The sequence below is a fragment of the Pseudopipra pipra genome, chromosome 2 (genome assembly GCF_036250125.1).
Source record: "Pseudopipra pipra isolate bDixPip1 chromosome 2, bDixPip1.hap1, whole genome shotgun sequence".
Classification (NCBI taxonomy): domain Eukaryota; kingdom Metazoa; phylum Chordata; class Aves; order Passeriformes; family Pipridae; genus Pseudopipra; species Pseudopipra pipra.
In genome coordinates this window covers 79,268,941-79,286,855 of record NC_087550.1, presented here as the reverse complement: position 1 = coordinate 79,286,855, position 17,915 = coordinate 79,268,941, and the positions used below count along the sequence as shown (strand labels likewise).

The following is a 17,915-nucleotide window of genomic DNA, read 5'->3' as shown; positions in this document are numbered from 1 at the left end:
TTGAAAGCAGCCTTAAATGAAAATCTATATAATTAAGGGAAAGACCATTGCTTCAAACAGATTGACTGTCTTCAACAAATTTCTCTCTTTCTAGCTACTCAGATATGCTATATTTCCTAATTATCACCTTTTAAGGGCCATCTGGGCCCCATTCCTCACCATCAGGGGGCAATTCCATTTGCATTGTTCATAGGCTTAGTCATGATCAAGTAGTCTGGTGGTAAAGTTCATTAGAAATTAGAAGAAAAGCATTAAACCTCACACAGTAAACCAAGTAGCTGATACCTACATACCCACAGGAGAGATAAGCATTTAATGCATATTCTCACACGACTTAACAAGTCTTCAATGAGCATTTTTTTTTTCTAAACTGCTTAAAGAATTATTTGGACTGGTCTCTGACTAGGTACGTAATGAAAATTCAATTCAGTCTCTGCATACTACAAAAAATTTCTCAATTAAAGAGAAATTAATAATAAAATAATAATCTATTAAATAAAATCATATTCTATTTACATCTGTAGGCCTGAAAAGTCTAATAAAGCTAACATAATGATACTATAATTTCTTCTGTTTTTCAAATGTTTGCTATGTTTTGCAAGTCAAAGGCAAGATTTTTTTAGTAATTGAACTAAATATGCAAATACAGATGCACACTCATGCACTGTGTTGTTTAAAAATTTCAGAAACAAAATTTTACATTAACCATATGAGAAGAGTTACTCGCTATTGTCATGTAGCAATAAATATCACTATACATTTCCCAGCAGTTCAGTATAAACATGCATGGGGTAGCAGAGGAGGAAAACTGAGCAAGTGCTTGGCCTTGTGCCTGTATCTTATAGTATAGGTCAGACCATCACTATGGTCTTCTCAAAGGGTTTGAAAATGGTATTTAGAAAGAACCCGAGGAAGCTCAGAACATCTATGTCATATAAATGATGGACCCAAGGAAGTCAACACTATGACTTCCAAATGCAGCGCCCTGTTTCAAAACAGAAGGGCTGCAGAACTCCCCTTTGATACGGATTTTTTATCTCTGCAGTTTCTGCTTTGTCATTTTATATGCTGAAGCCTGTAGCTTCCGGGAGCTATATGCCCATATTAAAGATGAATTAACACTACTTTTACCACTGAAATCCCTGTTTAGTACTAGGGGAGATCTTGGTAAACTGTGCTGAGACTCACATAACAAAAATTTGGGAATTAAGGACATATTAGTCCGTGGACACTACCCGCTATCTTTCTATGTTACTTAATTCTGGAAAATTTTCAGTCAGCTTGAGAAAAACTGAAATGACCACATTAATGATGAAGCACTTGTTGCTACAAAATGTGATATGCTTTAACTTGGACACTATAAATATACTTTCCCAGCTGCATAAAAGTTGCGGTATTATTCAGATAATGTGATGCACTATACGCAAATCACAATTTTTTGGTGAAAAGGTAAATGTCTGCATATCATTTGCCATATCAAGAAGCTGTAGTCAGATATTAATGCCTAGATTTATCTTTTGAGTATTGTAGGCTGTGTCATATTGGTGATGAACTCAGGCCCCAATACGCTGGAGTAATTAATTTTGATTTTTCAGTGCTGCCTATGAAACAGATAGGATAGCTTTAAGTTTACTTCCTCAAGAACCTTATATGACAATACACCTCATCAGGTATTCTACTCATCTCTTGCAACTTGGAGGAGTCCTCTCGGAAGCTACATCTGTGAGCTGCTGCTGCAGGGAGGAGCACATACCAGACAGCAGCACTGGTAGACAGCTCTGGTCCTTGCTTGTGAGGGTGTGGCAGGCCCAGGTAGGAATGTCAGTAGAAGGCTGTCCAGGTGGCTACTGAACATTGCTGTGAAATGCAAAATTTGGAAGCTTTAAATCCTCCTTTCTGATTTTAGGCAAGGTGAACAGAACAGCTGATTTCTTGCCTCACATTGGTGTAAATCAAACTTCATAGACACGTGCAGACAAATGTAGAGATATTTCAAAAAGAAACTGTATTAATTAGATCAGGCTTCTCTTCTGGATGGTTGCTTTGCCTGTCAGTACCTCTGGGAAGCACTGGTTCATCTTTCTTATTGACAGGAGCATGGCTGAGCTGAGAATTCCCAATCACCTGCCAGCACCATGGGTTACCAAGGGCTGATTTTGGTCCTAGGCTGAGAGTACGCAAAATAGTTTCAGGCACCTCAAACAAATGCTTACAGTATGGCCAGTCTGCAAGTGATGAGCTCAGAGTTTGCAAAACAGATGTTGCCATTTCACATTAAAAATATAGGTAATTTTCCAGCTTTTCCCAACAGCTGTGCCTTTTAGTAGAATAGCCTACACCTGCTTTTGAATAATTCTTTACTATTTTCACTGAACAGTAAAACTCCAGTAAAAATACAAGCCTTGAGTGGACCTATAAAGCCAGCAAATGCAGTAAAATGTCACTGCCATGTCACAGAATTGCTTAACTACTTAACACTGCACAAGGAGTGTGTTTTCATAGTTGTGTTGAGTTTTAGCTACCTGGCTCCTACTGACTTTAATGGGAATCACACAGCTAAAACTCCATGCACCACTTTGATACTTCAAAGTAATTTTTCAGTCCCCTGGAGAAGGTCATAGAAATATTAAAAACTAAAGCATTCTCCAAGGATCTCAGATTAAAGACTTGCATCAGACTTTATAAAAGTGATTGGTCAAATATATAATATACTCTTAATGTTCTAGCTCCTGGTTTGTTTTCTTTAGAAAGAACCTTTGTGATGCTTTTCACAAAAGGCAATATAAAGCATAAAGAAGAGCTCAGCAAGGTATAACACGAAGACATACAGAAGAGCTACTTGATACATGTTTACAGTGGTAAAGAGTTACTTATGTTTTTGAATATGGTGATCAAATTCAGGGCAATTCTTAATTAAGACATTGTTGCAACTCTATACTATTTGATTGCAAGCAATACTATAACACAAATATTTTTATTCCCTTTCATATGTTCTCTGTTCTCTTTTGTCCCCATAATTTACAATGTGGCCATAAGACTCCATTTCCATATTTCTTTCCTAAAGTGGGGTTGACATAACTGCTCTTTCAGACCTCAGCATGCACCTCCTCTCCTCTGTAGACGGTTACTGGAAATACACAACCTTCTTTCTGCTTAGAGCTTTGACATCCTCATAAACCCATTAGATTTGCCACATTGAAGGCAAACTGTATCTACACTATCAGCTGTACAGACAGTGAGTGAAAGCACTAGGAAAGATGATGAAGTAAACATGAATTCAGGAAACTTGTACTGAATTTCGCTTCATGTTTTTGAAGGCACAAGCAGCAACCAACATCATAAACTAATTGTTCGTTTGGTGGTGTTACCAAAAAAATGGTATTTATATACAAAATCATCTAGTAATATAATAACCTCAATAAAAATAAAAGTGCTTAAGAGAACATAGACAGCACAGTCACAGAATCACCGAATGACACAGAATCACTTAGTTTGGAAAAGACCTCTGAGATCATTGAGTACAGTCTTTGACTCATCACCACCAAGTGGTGCCAAGTCCAGTCATTTCTTGAGCACCTCCAGGCATGGTGACTCCACCACCTCCCTGGGCAGTCCATTCCAATGTTTAACAATTCTTTCTGCGAAGAACTTTCTCCTGATGTTCAACTTGAATCTCCCCTGACGCAGCATGAGGCCATTTCCTCTCGTCCTATTGCTCGTTGCCTGGGAGAAGAGGCCAACCCCCACCTGGCTACAACCTCCTTTCGGGTATCTGTAGAGAGTGATAAAGTCACCCCTGAGCCTCCTTTTCTCCAGGCTAAACAACCCCAGCTCCCTCAGCTGCTTCTGACAGTACTTACTCTCTAGACCCTAGTCTTCCCTGGGTCCTTTCTTCATACTGAACTAAACATCTCATGTTTAAATTCCAAAGCTGAAAAGCAAAACTAGAAAAAAAAGCCAATGCACATAAAACCAATAAAGAACATTTTAAGCATGCAGTGTCTACCATACACTGATGAAATATCTTCAGCCTTCCACCTAGAAGCAAACTGAGAAGCTCACTAGCCACACCAATTCTCCCAAAATACTACATCCTGCATATAACCACTGCCAAGGCATGTGGAACAAACCCATATTTATTACCAGATAATCCCAGCTATAACCTAAAAAGCATGAATCAGAAAAATATAAGCATGTGTAAATACACAGACAAACTTTGAAATGGACAAGCATGCCCCTCTAATGCCTCCAAGCTATTACATACACAGATTTAAGGAGAAGAAGCATATACATGCAAGCAGTGGTTTCAAAAAAAACAAAAACTGGAGGTTTTGTTTGTGTTTCTGTCATCCCTATGTAGAGTTGTCAAGTTACAGACCAATTAGGCTGAAATAACCTTGTGCTAAAGTCTTGAACACAAACCAAAGCACTGGGTTGATGCAAAGCAAGTGTTACCATCTTAACCAATTCACGTGAAAAATGACTGTGGCAATATCATCACACTGTAGGTATCCTAAAACAAAACAGGTCACATTTTGCTTTTTTTGTCACAGGAAAGGCAAATTGATGCATAATTAACAATTGGCCAATGCAAATTCTTTTACATCTTTTAATTGGTGTTAATTAGATTAGAAGTAAATTTTCTTTTATCTCAACACTCTAATGCGAACTAATCTTCTCAGCAGCATGTCAAAGTTTCCCTTTTAATTAAACTTTTCAGCTGGGAACTTCGGCAGCGCTCAGGCAGCAAAACATATAATTTAAGGCACATGAATTGTGCTAGGTTTTATGAATGGAACATCAAAAATTTAAAGCAATGATTAAAAAGGCTGAGCAGAAGGTCAGAAATCTGAATTTTGTGGAGGCAACAGTGAGCTTTTAAAGCCGCTTCAAGTATGTCAGCAGCACTCTCCAGCCGCCCCTTCCACATTCAAATCCATCCTTTTACAAAGGAAAACTACCCCAAATGTAAAACATCTTCTGTGAATTAGCTTCCCCCTTTCATACTACTTTCCCCCAAATATTGCAGCTCCTCTAGAATTGTTAACGTGCAGAATAAACCACAAAATACATTTAATATCTTTTATGGGAAGTTGACCTGAAATAAAATTTTATGTAGTTAAGGACTTTTGATAGTTCTTCATCCAACTTTTTTCTCTCTCTATGGGGCAACGGTGATTGAAACCTAATGTCTGCTGCACAAAAAGGCCATAAAATGTTTTATGCAGAAGTAAAACAGTAGCCATTAAGTTTTGCTATAATGTTTGAGTAGATATGCAGCATGAAAACATGATAAAAGAGCCATAAACTGATTGTGATCAAATGCAATTACAATGACTTCTCTCCAATGAATGACATGTACTAAATGCACTTACAGTTCCTTGCAAAATTACTTTGGGCAAAGGACCAAGAAAACACTATATCCTTTTTACGAACGGCAGCTTGCCAGGGAAATCGCAAACACACAAGCTTTAATATCTATGGCCAAAAAGCACTTGGGAACTCATTAGGAAAAGGTTAAAAAGATTCAGTTGTGAAAGACGGCTTTTTTTTGTGTGATTAGAGCAGCATCCTGGAGAGTCCAGCATTTGGGGTGTTAGGAAGAAGTGCTCCTGCAGAAAGGAGAGAGGAGTCCTAGGAAGGGTGGGTACCAAACTCATCATGCTTTGACTCCATGACAAAAGTATATTCCAGAAAAAAGGAATTGTTTTGCAGTTTTTTCCATTAAATTTTTTATCCTGCCCTGATAGACGACGGGAGGTGAAAATGGCCAGATAGCCTAAAAACATATATTTTGCTAGGAATATAGATTTGAAATCGGATTAATCTGACAATTCTTTACTGTGAGAGTGGTGAGGTACTGGGACAGGTTGCCCAAAGAGGCTGTGGATGCCCCGTCCCTGGAAGCATTCAAGGCCAGGTTAGATGGGGTTTTGAGCAACTTGTTCTAGTGGAAGGTGTTCTTGCCCATGGCAGGGGTTCCATCCATGAACTAGATGGAACTAAGGTCCCTTCCAACACAAATCATTCTGTGATTCTATGCGTCTATGAAGTACACTGTTTTTTAAAGGTGAATAAGAACCAAGATCTTGGGAGTTTCATCCTTTTGAGTGTGTTTTGGGATTTTGATCAGATAACCTAGTTTAACTTTTACTCATCCAAAGGATTTCTATATTTTGAGTAGTCAAATCAAACCCCTAGATTTCCTAAGGAGCACACTCCAAGGAGAAGACACAGTCAGGTGTCAGAAGGTGGTGAGAAGTGCCAGGTATTTCTGTGGCTTAAGATTTAAGGAAGATGGTGCAAAGATATTCCAAGTAATCTCTGTTCCAAAGGCAAACATGCAATACTAACGTGGCAACAGCAGTAATTTCCGCAAGGGTGAAACTGCCCTGAAGTATTTTGAAAAGTGCAAACCAAGTAGCACTTTTTCTATAGTACCATCATTTTCTATGTCTTCCTGGAAATAAAGTGAATGGAAAACAGGATCAGAATTTAGGCCATTTTCTTTATACAGGAAAGACAACATAGAGTTGGAGCTACAGATGTAAATCTGCCTTTATTGGTATTTAATAAAGGCAGTGAAAAAAGCCACCAAACTATCACTTTCATTGTCTAAGAAAGTACAATTATTACATTTTAGGGGCACCTAGAAAGTGCAGAACTAACTGCTGATGCTTAGTAAAGGCACTAAATGGGCTACCAAAGCTATTATGATACCCAGGAACAAGGTGAGGAGAGAACTGAACCTCCTTAGTGAAGGAATGAATTCCCACCACACCACCAGGATCCATTTTAATGAAAGCTTAAGATTTTATTATTTGATTTTATTTGTTTTGATTAGTTTGATTTTATTAACAGCTTATAGAGTTTCTACCAAGATTAATTATTTATCAAAGGAAAAAAAAGAAAATAAATACTAACCAGGCTTCTTCTAATCTAACACTAGCAATGCAGAGCAGTTAGGGTTTTTTATACTGGTACACAGGTTAAGGGTTTATCAGTCCTTTTTATATAAACTTCAGATTCAGAACTTACATTAAAATTAACTGAACATTCAATAAGATGACATTGTAAGCAGCTCTTAGTATACAGTAGAGTACAAATCAGAAAGGACAGAAAAACTCCTTTCTAACTTAACTCTTAGCCTGCCTGAAAAATGTCATGCTACATACCAATATCGCCACTAAAAGAGTGAAGAAACACACAGTAACTCAAACTCCCTCCCCAGAAAGAAATTAATCTCTCCTTCTAAAAACCAGAGCTCTCTGTCTTCTACTGCCTTATTAAATCATAAAGCACAAACAAACATCAAAGCATTGCTGCAACTTCATATAATTACTCTAAGACCTCCTAGACTGTGTTAGAAGATGGGAGGAAAATTTGGATGTGAAAGAGGTAATGTTCACTGCTCTAGAAGCAATGCTGGGATACAGCACTGGGCTTCGGTGCCTCCCTGCTCAAAAGGGTTTTTTTTAAAAATCCTGTACATTAGATTTTTAATATTATCAATTTTGCAGTAGTGACCACCAGTCAGTAATCACTAATGGTAACTAAATTCTACTGAAGTTTAACAAGGGAAATGTCTACATGAAGATGTAGCACTCACGGAACAAAACCCTTCTGCAGCAGAGTGCTAAATAACAGTACATTCAAAAATTGGAACATTCAGACTCCTGATATACTCCTTTTAAAGTGTGTTCATATGGTGAGGAATAGTCCCTTCTCTAGGTTTTTAAGGAGAACCCAGATTTATCACTGCTAAACTTCTACTCCTTAGTGCAAATTGTTCTTGAGCATGAACTAGTCCTCAGCAGTGGTGTGCATAGTGGGTAAAACATGAAACAGTGGTGCTAACAGTTAAGACTGTATAAGGTATAAAGACTGCATGAAGAAGGCGTGACACAGCCTGACTCTGCCCGGTGTCCCCCAGTAATGAAAAGAGTTAGACATTTGCATTGCTGGTGTTAAACATACCACGAGCGATACAATTCCTTCACAGAGGGGATGGAAGTCCTAGAAACCCTGGTTGACTCTTGGTTGGAGGAAGCTCCCACTTCTCTGGGTTTTTGAAAGCCACACTTCCACCTGCATCAAATCTAAGTAACCAAATAAACAACATGCAGTAACATCCAAGAATAATCTTCAGGTGGTTGTCTGATGGTTCTTGGTCAAAGGAACAGCAGCAGCAGTTCAAGGATTTTGATGGACTATATTAATGTCCACTGTGAAGCTAGAGTTAGAGCTGCATGAACTATGCAGCATCAGCCCTTCCCTCATTTCCAAAACCGAGGAACTGATAGCAGCCTGCCGCAAGCATGAAAATTAACGCAAGTGTCAGACTTGCAAATAATATGTAAACTCATCCAGAAAAATGGCCACTTAAAAAAACTCCCAAAATTGAGGAGAAGACTCAGAGAAACATCTGAGTCCAAAGAATTACAGTAATCTATTAATTTAGTTCTTGAAACCTCTGGGAGCAAGCTCTGCTTCTTGACAAAAACCCTTCTGCTTTCTCTTACCAAATACCTGGCCATTATAATCTTGGCCGTGCCACTGGTGTCTGGATATAAAATCCTGAAAGGATAACGTTGGTACTTGTCATGCATCAAAAAACTCTTTTTTGATGTGAAATGGAAGATTTGGTGAAAATGAGGCTTATATGCAATAGTGAAAACTCCCCATGGAAACTGTAAAAAGTCCATGTGCACCAAAATTCTGTTTTACTTATTGAAACTTTTTGCTCAGCCACTGCTGTGGGAAGGCGATACAAGGAGCCCCATGCTGCTACCTCCAACATAAAGTATTTTCTGGTGAGTCTCTTGCCACCCACTCAGCCCTCACCAAACTACCTACTCCAAAACAAAATGATCTTTGGCACACACGAGTAAATTGCTGCAGCACAGACATATCTGGACAGTAATTAATCACTTTGAATGCTCAATGTGTTTGGATATAAAATTAAGAAAGTCGGGTTGTTAAAAAATGACAGATTTAAGCACCATCTGGGCTCTGTGGCCACAGTGGCGCGAATTCCAAAGGAAGGCTTACCAGTGCATGATCCGAGAATCCCATCTGTCTCAGCTGAAACGAAACAAATAAATAAATAAACCGGCAGCCTCATTTACAAGGTTTTCCCAAGTTTCCCAGTTTAAAAATCATCTTGCAATAGGAAAGAATATAAAATTAAAGGTATTACATCTTCAAAATGTGTCTTATGCCTTTTACATATACTTTTTATGTATTATAACTCTATGGAAAAATCTCTATATAGGTATACCTATATAGATGACACATTTTGAGTTGAGACAGCATTTCCTACTAAAAGTATGTTTTCATAAAAATATAATGCTGGTAAAGAATCAGTGGGATAAGACACTTCCATTGATTTGGGGAATTCAAAATTCCTTTCTGGCACCCACAAACTCTCTTAGCTCCTTCCCCAAGGCACTGCTCACTTGCACCCACCCCATGCCAGCTCTGCCTGTGGATGAAATGCAGCCTCCTCGGTTCCCAAGAGACCTCCCTCTGGCCACCTCGCTGCAAGGGCAGAAGCCACACAAACTAAAGTCACCTGCAACTAGTTAACCTGCAGGATTTCTTCAATAAAACTTGCCTGGCACGGGAAAGGGAAATAAATAAATCATTCAAGACAGATGAACACAGAATATGAACACAACTATTTGCCTCAGAAAAGCTTAGCCAGGTGGGGGTTAAGCACAGAGGTGAACCCCAGGAATACTCTGGTGTAGTTCCCAGGAGTCCGGTCCAAGTGCCTCTCTCCACCTGAATGAGCATTAGGCTGACTGAATGGACAACGTCTGGTTCTCAAGCACCTTTGTGCCCCAGCCCTCAGGACAGTGCTTTCTGTGTCAAGGAACCTCTTTTTGCTTTGCAGGAAAGATGGGACTCTCCATCCTTGGCAGCTTCTGCCCTTGGCATGTACCCTGACCCTCACATTATCTCAGCTCATATGTAGCTCACCCAAAGGAAGAGAAACCACAAAATTGGCACCCATTGAAGCCACACTCTCTTCTCCTGCTCCAAAGCCAAGGCTCACTTTTCCTGCAGATAAGGGCAAAGGACAGATTGCCACAGATATCTGTGGGACTTTTCTGAGGTCTTGGGGAAGAGGCTTCTCCAAGGGGTTTGAGTATGCCTCATCCTCTTCTCCAGCCAACAAGCGACCACCACCTCTCTTGCATAGCCACTTTTCACTAAAACTGAATCCTCCTTCTCATTCTGCCTACCTCCAGGAGCTTGAAGAAACTCCTCAGATGAATCAGCAGGAAATATGTCCAAAAAGTACTATTTAGTATTTTTAGACTTAAATGACAGATATCATTATACTGTATAATATTACAGCTTCTTTCAAATAGAGACATTCGTATGAAGGCTTAATCCTGGAAAGATTATTTTTTCAGATTTTACCTTCAATAGATCTCTTTGCATTTGCAATATTGAATATGTGGGTACATTTTTCATTAATAGTGTAACACTGCTTTGGCCCTGTTCTCATGCTTCAATTTCTGCTGAACAAATGAGAGTTATTTGGACCCAAATGGGTGAGCAAATAGGTAATATATTCTGTCACTTAAAACTGGTTTAAATCAATGGCATTAAGTTTGTTTATTATTTCCTTTTTTTTTTAAAATTTGTTGTGTAGTTTGTGGGGCTCTCCTTTCAGAAAACTCCTGCAAACTCCTGCAGGCATCACCGAGAACTCACCAAGACTATGATAAATATGAGGAGTTTCCATACAGCTCTATATACAAAACTGTTGCAGATTTTCCATAAAATCTTTGATAGGAATTTGCTACACATTACAAAGAATAGAAATAAAAAGGAGGAAATGTGATTATTCTTAAATCTTCTCTCAGGAGATGTCTAACAGAAAGATGATCTCTGCATAACCACAGAAATGAAGGAATCTTGAAAAATCACACACAAGAGCAAGCTTCTGTACAACAAAACGATGCCAGGGCCTGATGCTGGGAAGTAGCAGGGAGCAGCCGCTGCTCCATTGAAGCTGCTCCACGGGAAGGTCTCAGCACCTCCGATGGTTGGGCTCTGGGGCCCTGTAAAGGTGAGCTGGCAAGGACTGCCCTGCTACTCTGCACTCCTCCATTGCTGTTGATCTGCTACTGAAATAAATGACATTTATAGGCATAATAACAGAAGCACAGTGATTAATGGGAGGGCTATGCCCCAGGTGATGGGGATGGCTGATGGCTAGCGGGTACAGAGGGTGACCAGCACAGCTCACCTTGACATTCCTATGCATCCTTCCTGGAAGGACTGCTTATCTGAGACCCTTTGAGAATCCCTGTTTTTGGAAGATGACAACAAATGCAAAGTACTGTCATTGTTATTGTAGTGCACAATTTCAATCAGCAACAAATATTTTCTCAATAAACACTATTTATGAATTTTCTAGTAGACAGACAAAAGATGTTTTTGTTCTCTCAGCAGATGCTGCATAAAAATGAATACACATCCCAAAAATGGGCATCTATTTTTTCTCTACAGATAAACCAGCACATGCTTACAAATTTTTCTTTGTTTTATCAGTTTCATCAGCCCTAAAATAAGATGAAAATATATCTTTTTATCTGTAGAATTTTGAAGTGTTGTAAAACCCTTAGAGTGCAAAAATAGGCACAGAGCATTTCAAATAAGCTGAAAGAAAATATTTAATATTTTTACAATATGGTAAAGTAAGCTATACTATAAATAACATACATTTTATTTCTCTATAATTTAGTCTTTATCATCCTGGTTCTTTCACTATTAAGACCATATATTGGGGTTTATATGTGGAAAGCTGGTACAAGTTTCCCTGTGAGAGAGTTTTTGTACCAGCTAGGTAAGAAAATAATGAACTCAATCCCCATCACTACACACCTTCTTGGGGACATGGTCCACAGAAAGGGTAAACATTTTCAGATTGTGTTGTGGTGGCGAGGGCAAGCTATGCTTGATGCCAATCAGAGTGGAGTCATATGGCCCATGGGCTACTGATCCATTTGCATTGCATTTGGTATCATCTCCTCCCTTTACAGAACAGCTGTGTAAACTGAAGGGAAGGGAAGAGAAGGGAAGAGAAGGCAGCAGGGATTTAGTCTGGGGTTTGAGGGGGTGAACACACATCAGAGGGGACAGAGGAAAGAAAGGCCAGGCAGTCCAGCTGCAGCTCTGACACTGGACAACAAGCATCCCTCTGCTAACCCCATGGAAAGCAAAAGCAAAGCATTTGGGCTGTGGGATGCACATGGGGACACAGCAGGAGCCAGCACTGGGAAGCCTGGGGAAAGCAAGGGAAGAGTGTAGCCTAGCCTGGCCAAATTATTTCAGAGAGGACACAGCCCAATGGGCTGCCAGAGACAAAACCATTGCTCCAGATAGCAGGCTTTGGACACAGAGACTGCCTGGGTGCCATAGTGGGCAGTTGCATCTCCAGCGGGCACGATCCCTGTCCAGAGGGCAGCTGTGGGGCCAGGGAGCCAGAGTTGGGTGGGACAGGCAATTCTGGGGCAGCCTGCAGAGCTGGCCGGGAGCACATGGGGCCTGAGTCCTCCCGAAAAAGGGATGCCATTTTCTACTTTGGGTGTGAGAATGTTTTGCAGCCCTTGGGTGAACTGCAACCTGTCTGTGCCTTGCAGTTTTTTGAGTGGTAAAAGGGCTTGAAGTGCACATCCGCCTGATAGTGCTCTGCACTTCTAGGAGAAATTGTAAATACTTGGAGATTCTTGGATGAAAGGATTAAAAATATAATTACCATAAAGGAAAACACATAAGAATTTTCCTTATGGGGAATGTCTCTTGTTTTACATAAATTTTCTATACAAATTAACTCGAAATGATTCTAGCCATGTTAAAAAAATTAGATCTCATTAAATGTTCGCTTTGCATTGAACACTGAAATTGGCTGGGTGACGTTTCTGCAGAGTTTGCATGCAAGAAGTAAAACTTAAGGGAGTAAAAGGCAAAACAAAAGTCGGTCCTCAGTGCTGAACCCAAATTATGGTGAAATCGAGTTAAACAACAGCATGTGTTGGTGCTAATTTCCACTCTCAGAGACAAATTATTTCCGAAATTCCTTGAACTCGCTGTGATTACCCAGCCGATGTTGGCTGCCTCAGAGCAGGCACGGCACCATTTCGGCGACGAACCTTTACAGAAGCGGCAAAGCCACGGAAATTATATGAAGATTAATAGAAATCTGAACCACGCTACATCTAAAATAAACAAAAGCTTTTGTAGCCGCGCTGAAAGGCCCATAAAAGTAAACTACAACCTCGGCAAAGCCTTTTAAACTGACAAAACAGGACGGCAGAGGTCAGGGAGGCAGGCGGGTCAGCAAAGCCCTGCCTGCAGGTTTGGGGGTTGCTCCGTGTCCCTCCTCAGTCGCTCGCTCACATGGGGGCCTCGCCGGGGCCAGGGAGAAACCCCACCGCCGCTCCTCCCTCCGCCGAAGCAGGAACACTTGAACTGCCCTTCTGTCTCAACAAAACTTTAGTTTGCTGATTGGGCACGAAACAAAAGAAAGACAGCGGGACGCGATTTATAAGGGGGCAGGGTAGGCTGACATTCTATTGTACTCCAGAGGTATCCACAAGCTGTTAATTCCATTTTAACATTGTTAATAAGACTGTTAACACATCTGACTTTGTTTAGAGACTTTGAAAACATCAACAAACTAAAGAAAAAACAAAACAAAACAAAAAAAAATCAAGAACTCCACCCCCACTAGAAGTAAAATACGATCTTTTCGAACAGCATCAAACATCCAAACGTGACGCTTCTGCGTGTTCGGACCTGGTACCGAGGAGGAAGGATGGCAGGGAGGCTCAGGGACATGTGTCCACATATTCTTCACCCTCTCGTTAGACTATTGAGCTATTCACTTTTCCCAGGTTAAATTTAAAGGACTCGTTTCTAACACCATTGCCGTTTTGAGAAGGAGAGGGAATAAACCTGGACTCCCCCCTCCGTGCACACCTCCTCTCCCTCGCTCGCGCTTGCACGCAGGCAAATGTGCAGATTTAATCAGTGTGGAATGTTTTAAATGAATAATTGGGTCTGACAGATTTATTGCAGTTAATTTTGCAATAGAATGGAAAAATGTTTGGATCTCAGCCTTTAAAGTATTAGGAAAACAATTAATCCATCACATAACGGAAATTCCTGTATTACACCCTCATGTCCAATTAAATAATGTCAAGTAATCTTACATTGTAAAATGCTGAAATTGAAGCTCAACTCATTGAAGGGAATATGTTTTTTTCAGGGACCTCGAAACAAAATTCATGTCAAATTAAAATCAGATGCTTCGATAAAAGTCTTTTTTGGTTTGTTTTATTTGGAGGGGGAGATTTTTTCAAGTAGAAAAAAAAAAATCTAACAAAGAAAAAAGCCCAGCCTTACTCAAAAAACAACGATTTCTCTTTTGCTCTTCCGTTTGTGCATCAAGAACGCTGCCTTAGCAAGGCAATCTCGAAGCAAATCAAAAGCTTTAGGATGAAGTCTGCAACCGCAGAAAAGAACTTTAAAAGCAGATAATCAGCACTTCTCTTTTTCCAGCAGGCAGAGGGGCTGATTCCAGGGTACTTACTCAGACACAAATCTCCGAGACCTCAAGCCGTGTTTTGCTTGAATAATGTCCCGTAGGATCGAGTCCCCAGTTTAGGACCGACTGACAGCAAACTTCTGAGACTTAAAGTAAGCGGGATTCGTTTGTCTTTGTTTACATCCCAAAGCTGCTAATGCTGTAAAATTGCTTAATGTCACACTCCATCTCTTTTTTATTAAAAGTAAGGTAAAAGAAAAAAAAAAAAGCCTGCAAATCAAAGAACTTTTCCAGAATAACAAAACCACCGATTTACAAATGTCTTTCCTGCCCCTGAAATTTGAAACTTGGCAAATTCATCTCATTCGGCTGCTATACAAAAGGTCCCTGAAGCGTGTTACAGTAGAGACCCGCGAGCTTCCCAAATACTTTGGCTGTTTCTAAACTAGGGAATACGGGGCTGCGGTTTCAGGGCTCCCTCAGCTAGAACGAAATGAAAGCAGTGGTGAAATTTTAATATCGCGGAGGTTTAAGAGGAGTACGTCTGGCTGTTTTTACAGGGGGACTGCCGACGGTCCTGTGGCAGGCGAGGTAGGGAAAAAAAGGGATTGGAGCACGTGTCACTACAGAAAGGCAGCAAAAAAAAGAAGTTGGAGGCACTGAAGAAGGAGTAAATAAAAAACATAAGGAAAGATTCTCCTTCTAGTATGTCAACGGGGAAAATAACAAACTGAAATCCTAGGTCGCATTTAAGGGCAATAAATACTGTGATGACTTGCTGGCACCTTCGTTAAGGCACTGTCGGCATGGCTGAACAGACGAAAATGGGGATTACACTGAATGAAAGAAGTGTAAGATTTGGCCACCACCGTTCAGTTTGTTTTTCCAAATACAACAGTGCGCTTATTTTGCTAGTTTCTTACAATCTTGATGTTCTGGATACCCACATTGCCGCCCAACTATTTCTGTTGCCATAACAACATCAGAAATTTGGTCCTCGATGCCCTTTTTAATAAAATAATTTTGGGACTTGGGAGCTTTCAAAGGCGGGACAGTTTCTCAATTTAGGCAGCTCACACCTTTCTCAAAAGGAACCTATTTGTTTCTGTTTCCAGGGAAAAAAAAAAAAAAAAGAAAGAAAAGGTAATTTGAAAACGATGCCCCCTTCTCCCCCCCCTTGACTTTGGAAACAGGCCTGTTGCTATAAACAGTTTTTCTGGGGGACTTGGATTTTCAAGAAACAGGCAACCTACAGCAGCCAGGGGACCACCTCCTAGGGATTACTAAAAGGGGCGAAGTACCGTATATGCAGCCCAGGGTCTGAAAGAAACGGCCAAATTTTCACCACCTATCCACGGGATGTGTTTTAAGATCTTCAGAAATTAAATATACAACCAAAAATTACTAAGCAAGTAATAACTCTGTATATTTTGTATCCAGTCACTTGGGACATCCTCATCCCTCCCTCAAGGGGACTGGAGCTTTTTTGGGGGGCTACCCCTTGGCACGGCTAATTTTTTTTTTTTTTTTTGGTTTTTTTTTTTTTTTTTTGGCTTTCTCAGATCAGCTCAGAACGAGTGGAATAAGAAAAAACCGCAACCAAGCCTTGGCTCTTTACCATTAAATAAATTGGATTCCCAGCGCAAACAGCAAAACAATGGCCAAGAGGATGTGACTAACAAACGCCGAGGGAAGAGTCAAGCTGCCCCCTCTTTGCATATGCAGCCAAACAGAAGTCATTGGGGTTGGGATTCCCCCCCCCCTCTATTTAACATATCTGTGCATTTCAATAAGTTGAGAGAAACAATGCTCGGCTTTCAAAAGTTGCAAATTACTGGGAATACATTGCAAAATGTGGATAGCCCATAACATTAGAAGATGTTTTAAAGTATTTATCTTTGGGGGGTGGTGGTGTTTTGGTTTGGTTTGGTTTGGTTTTTTTTCCTAAGGAAAAGGAGAGAGAGAAATCATACCCTCCAGGAAAATAATCCTGGATTGCGAGGAAACTGTGCCCGTGAGATATGCAAGAAACTTCATGGGATAAAAATGGTTCTAGTTTATATTTTGTAAAAGAACAAATATTCATTTGTCTCACTGGCTGGTCAAAGTCAGACAGGGAGTTCTCGCTCATGTGCATTGATGATCTTCAGCCAAATGTAAGTATTTCTTGTCCTCGCTGCCGATGGCAGGCAGACACCTGCAAACCTGCACATCGAAAGGGAAAAAAAAATCCCTTTTTCGCTGTTACCAGTGGCATCTATAGCTGCTATAGAAAGCAGCAAGACGGGAATCGCGCCCTTCCCGAGCAGCCGGTTTGGCAGCGCAAGTCGGAGGGAGCCCGTCATGCTCAGCAAAAGGGAGGGGAATCCTCTCCATGCGAGGAAAAGTTCGACAACCCCCTCGGTAAATAAAACCAAAAAAAACCCCAAACAAACAAACAAACAATACCCCCCCCCCCCAAAAAAAAAAAAACCCCAAAGCCAACAAAAAACAACAAAACAACCCCAAAGAACAAAAACCAAAAGCAAACCATCCGACCCTTTAAAACCCTGATATGTCTATATGGAAAGGCCTGTTTTCGGACACTCCGTGGGGCGGGGGTCGCCACCCTTCGCTTTGGGGTAACCCCCCCCAACTCCGGGCGTCCGGCGCCCCGGTCCCGCCGGGCCGGGAAAGCAGGGGCTGCGGTGACACCCTCCGGCAGCGCCGGGAAGTGCAGCTCCGGCCGCCACTCTCGACGGGCAGCGGCCGGGCAGGGATGCGGGCAGGGATTCAGGCAAGGAGGCAAGCAGGGATGCGGGCAGAAATGCGGGCAGTGGCAGGCAGGGGTGTGGAGGGAGGCAGGCAGGGGTGTGGGCTGTGGCAGGCAGAGCGCTTGGAGGGGGTAGGGAAGGGGCGGGCAGAAATGTGGATCGGGCAGGCTGGGATTCGGGCAGGGTGCGGGCTGGGGCAGAGAGGAATGTGTGCAGGGGTGCGGGCAGGGGGCAAGCAGGAAAGCCATCAGCTCAGCATTCCTGGCTGGCTTTAGTTCTCCACAATTGTTCCCCCTTCCCTCCTAGTGGGGTGAGGAGGGAAGCAATCACTTCAAAGAGGACACTTTCTGCATGAGGCAAAGACAAGAGTTGTTGTGTCTCTCCATTACCCGGACTGTTATTATTATTAATATTTCAATACTCTCGTTCTTCTTCGTTCTTTTTGCTCTGTTCTTCTTTTTTTTTGTCAGCTTGCTAATGAAGCTGTTGTTATTCCTGGGAAAGGAGAAGGGAACACGCAGTGAGGGAGGCATGCTCACGGATAACTCCCTTTCTAATTTGTTTTTCCCTGAAAAAAAATGGAAAATATCTCC

General features: G+C 41.1%; 1 protein-coding gene across 4 annotated transcripts in view; it reads right to left on the bottom strand.

Annotated features, from left to right (window-relative positions):
* The window catches only part of CLYBL (citramalyl-CoA lyase), a 169,368-nt gene that overhangs the window by 121,012 nt on the left and 30,441 nt on the right, over positions 1-17,915 (bottom strand). The window contains exon 2 of one of the 4 annotated variants that reach the window (XM_064646077.1): positions 9,052-9,084. The exons of the other annotated variants lie outside the window; for them this stretch is intronic. Within the exon in view, the coding sequence (XP_064502147.1) occupies positions 9,052-9,059 (8 nt within the window). The 5' untranslated portion in view covers positions 9,060-9,084. The remainder of the gene's footprint in view (positions 1-9,051; positions 9,085-17,915) is intronic. 4 annotated transcript variants of the gene reach the window in all.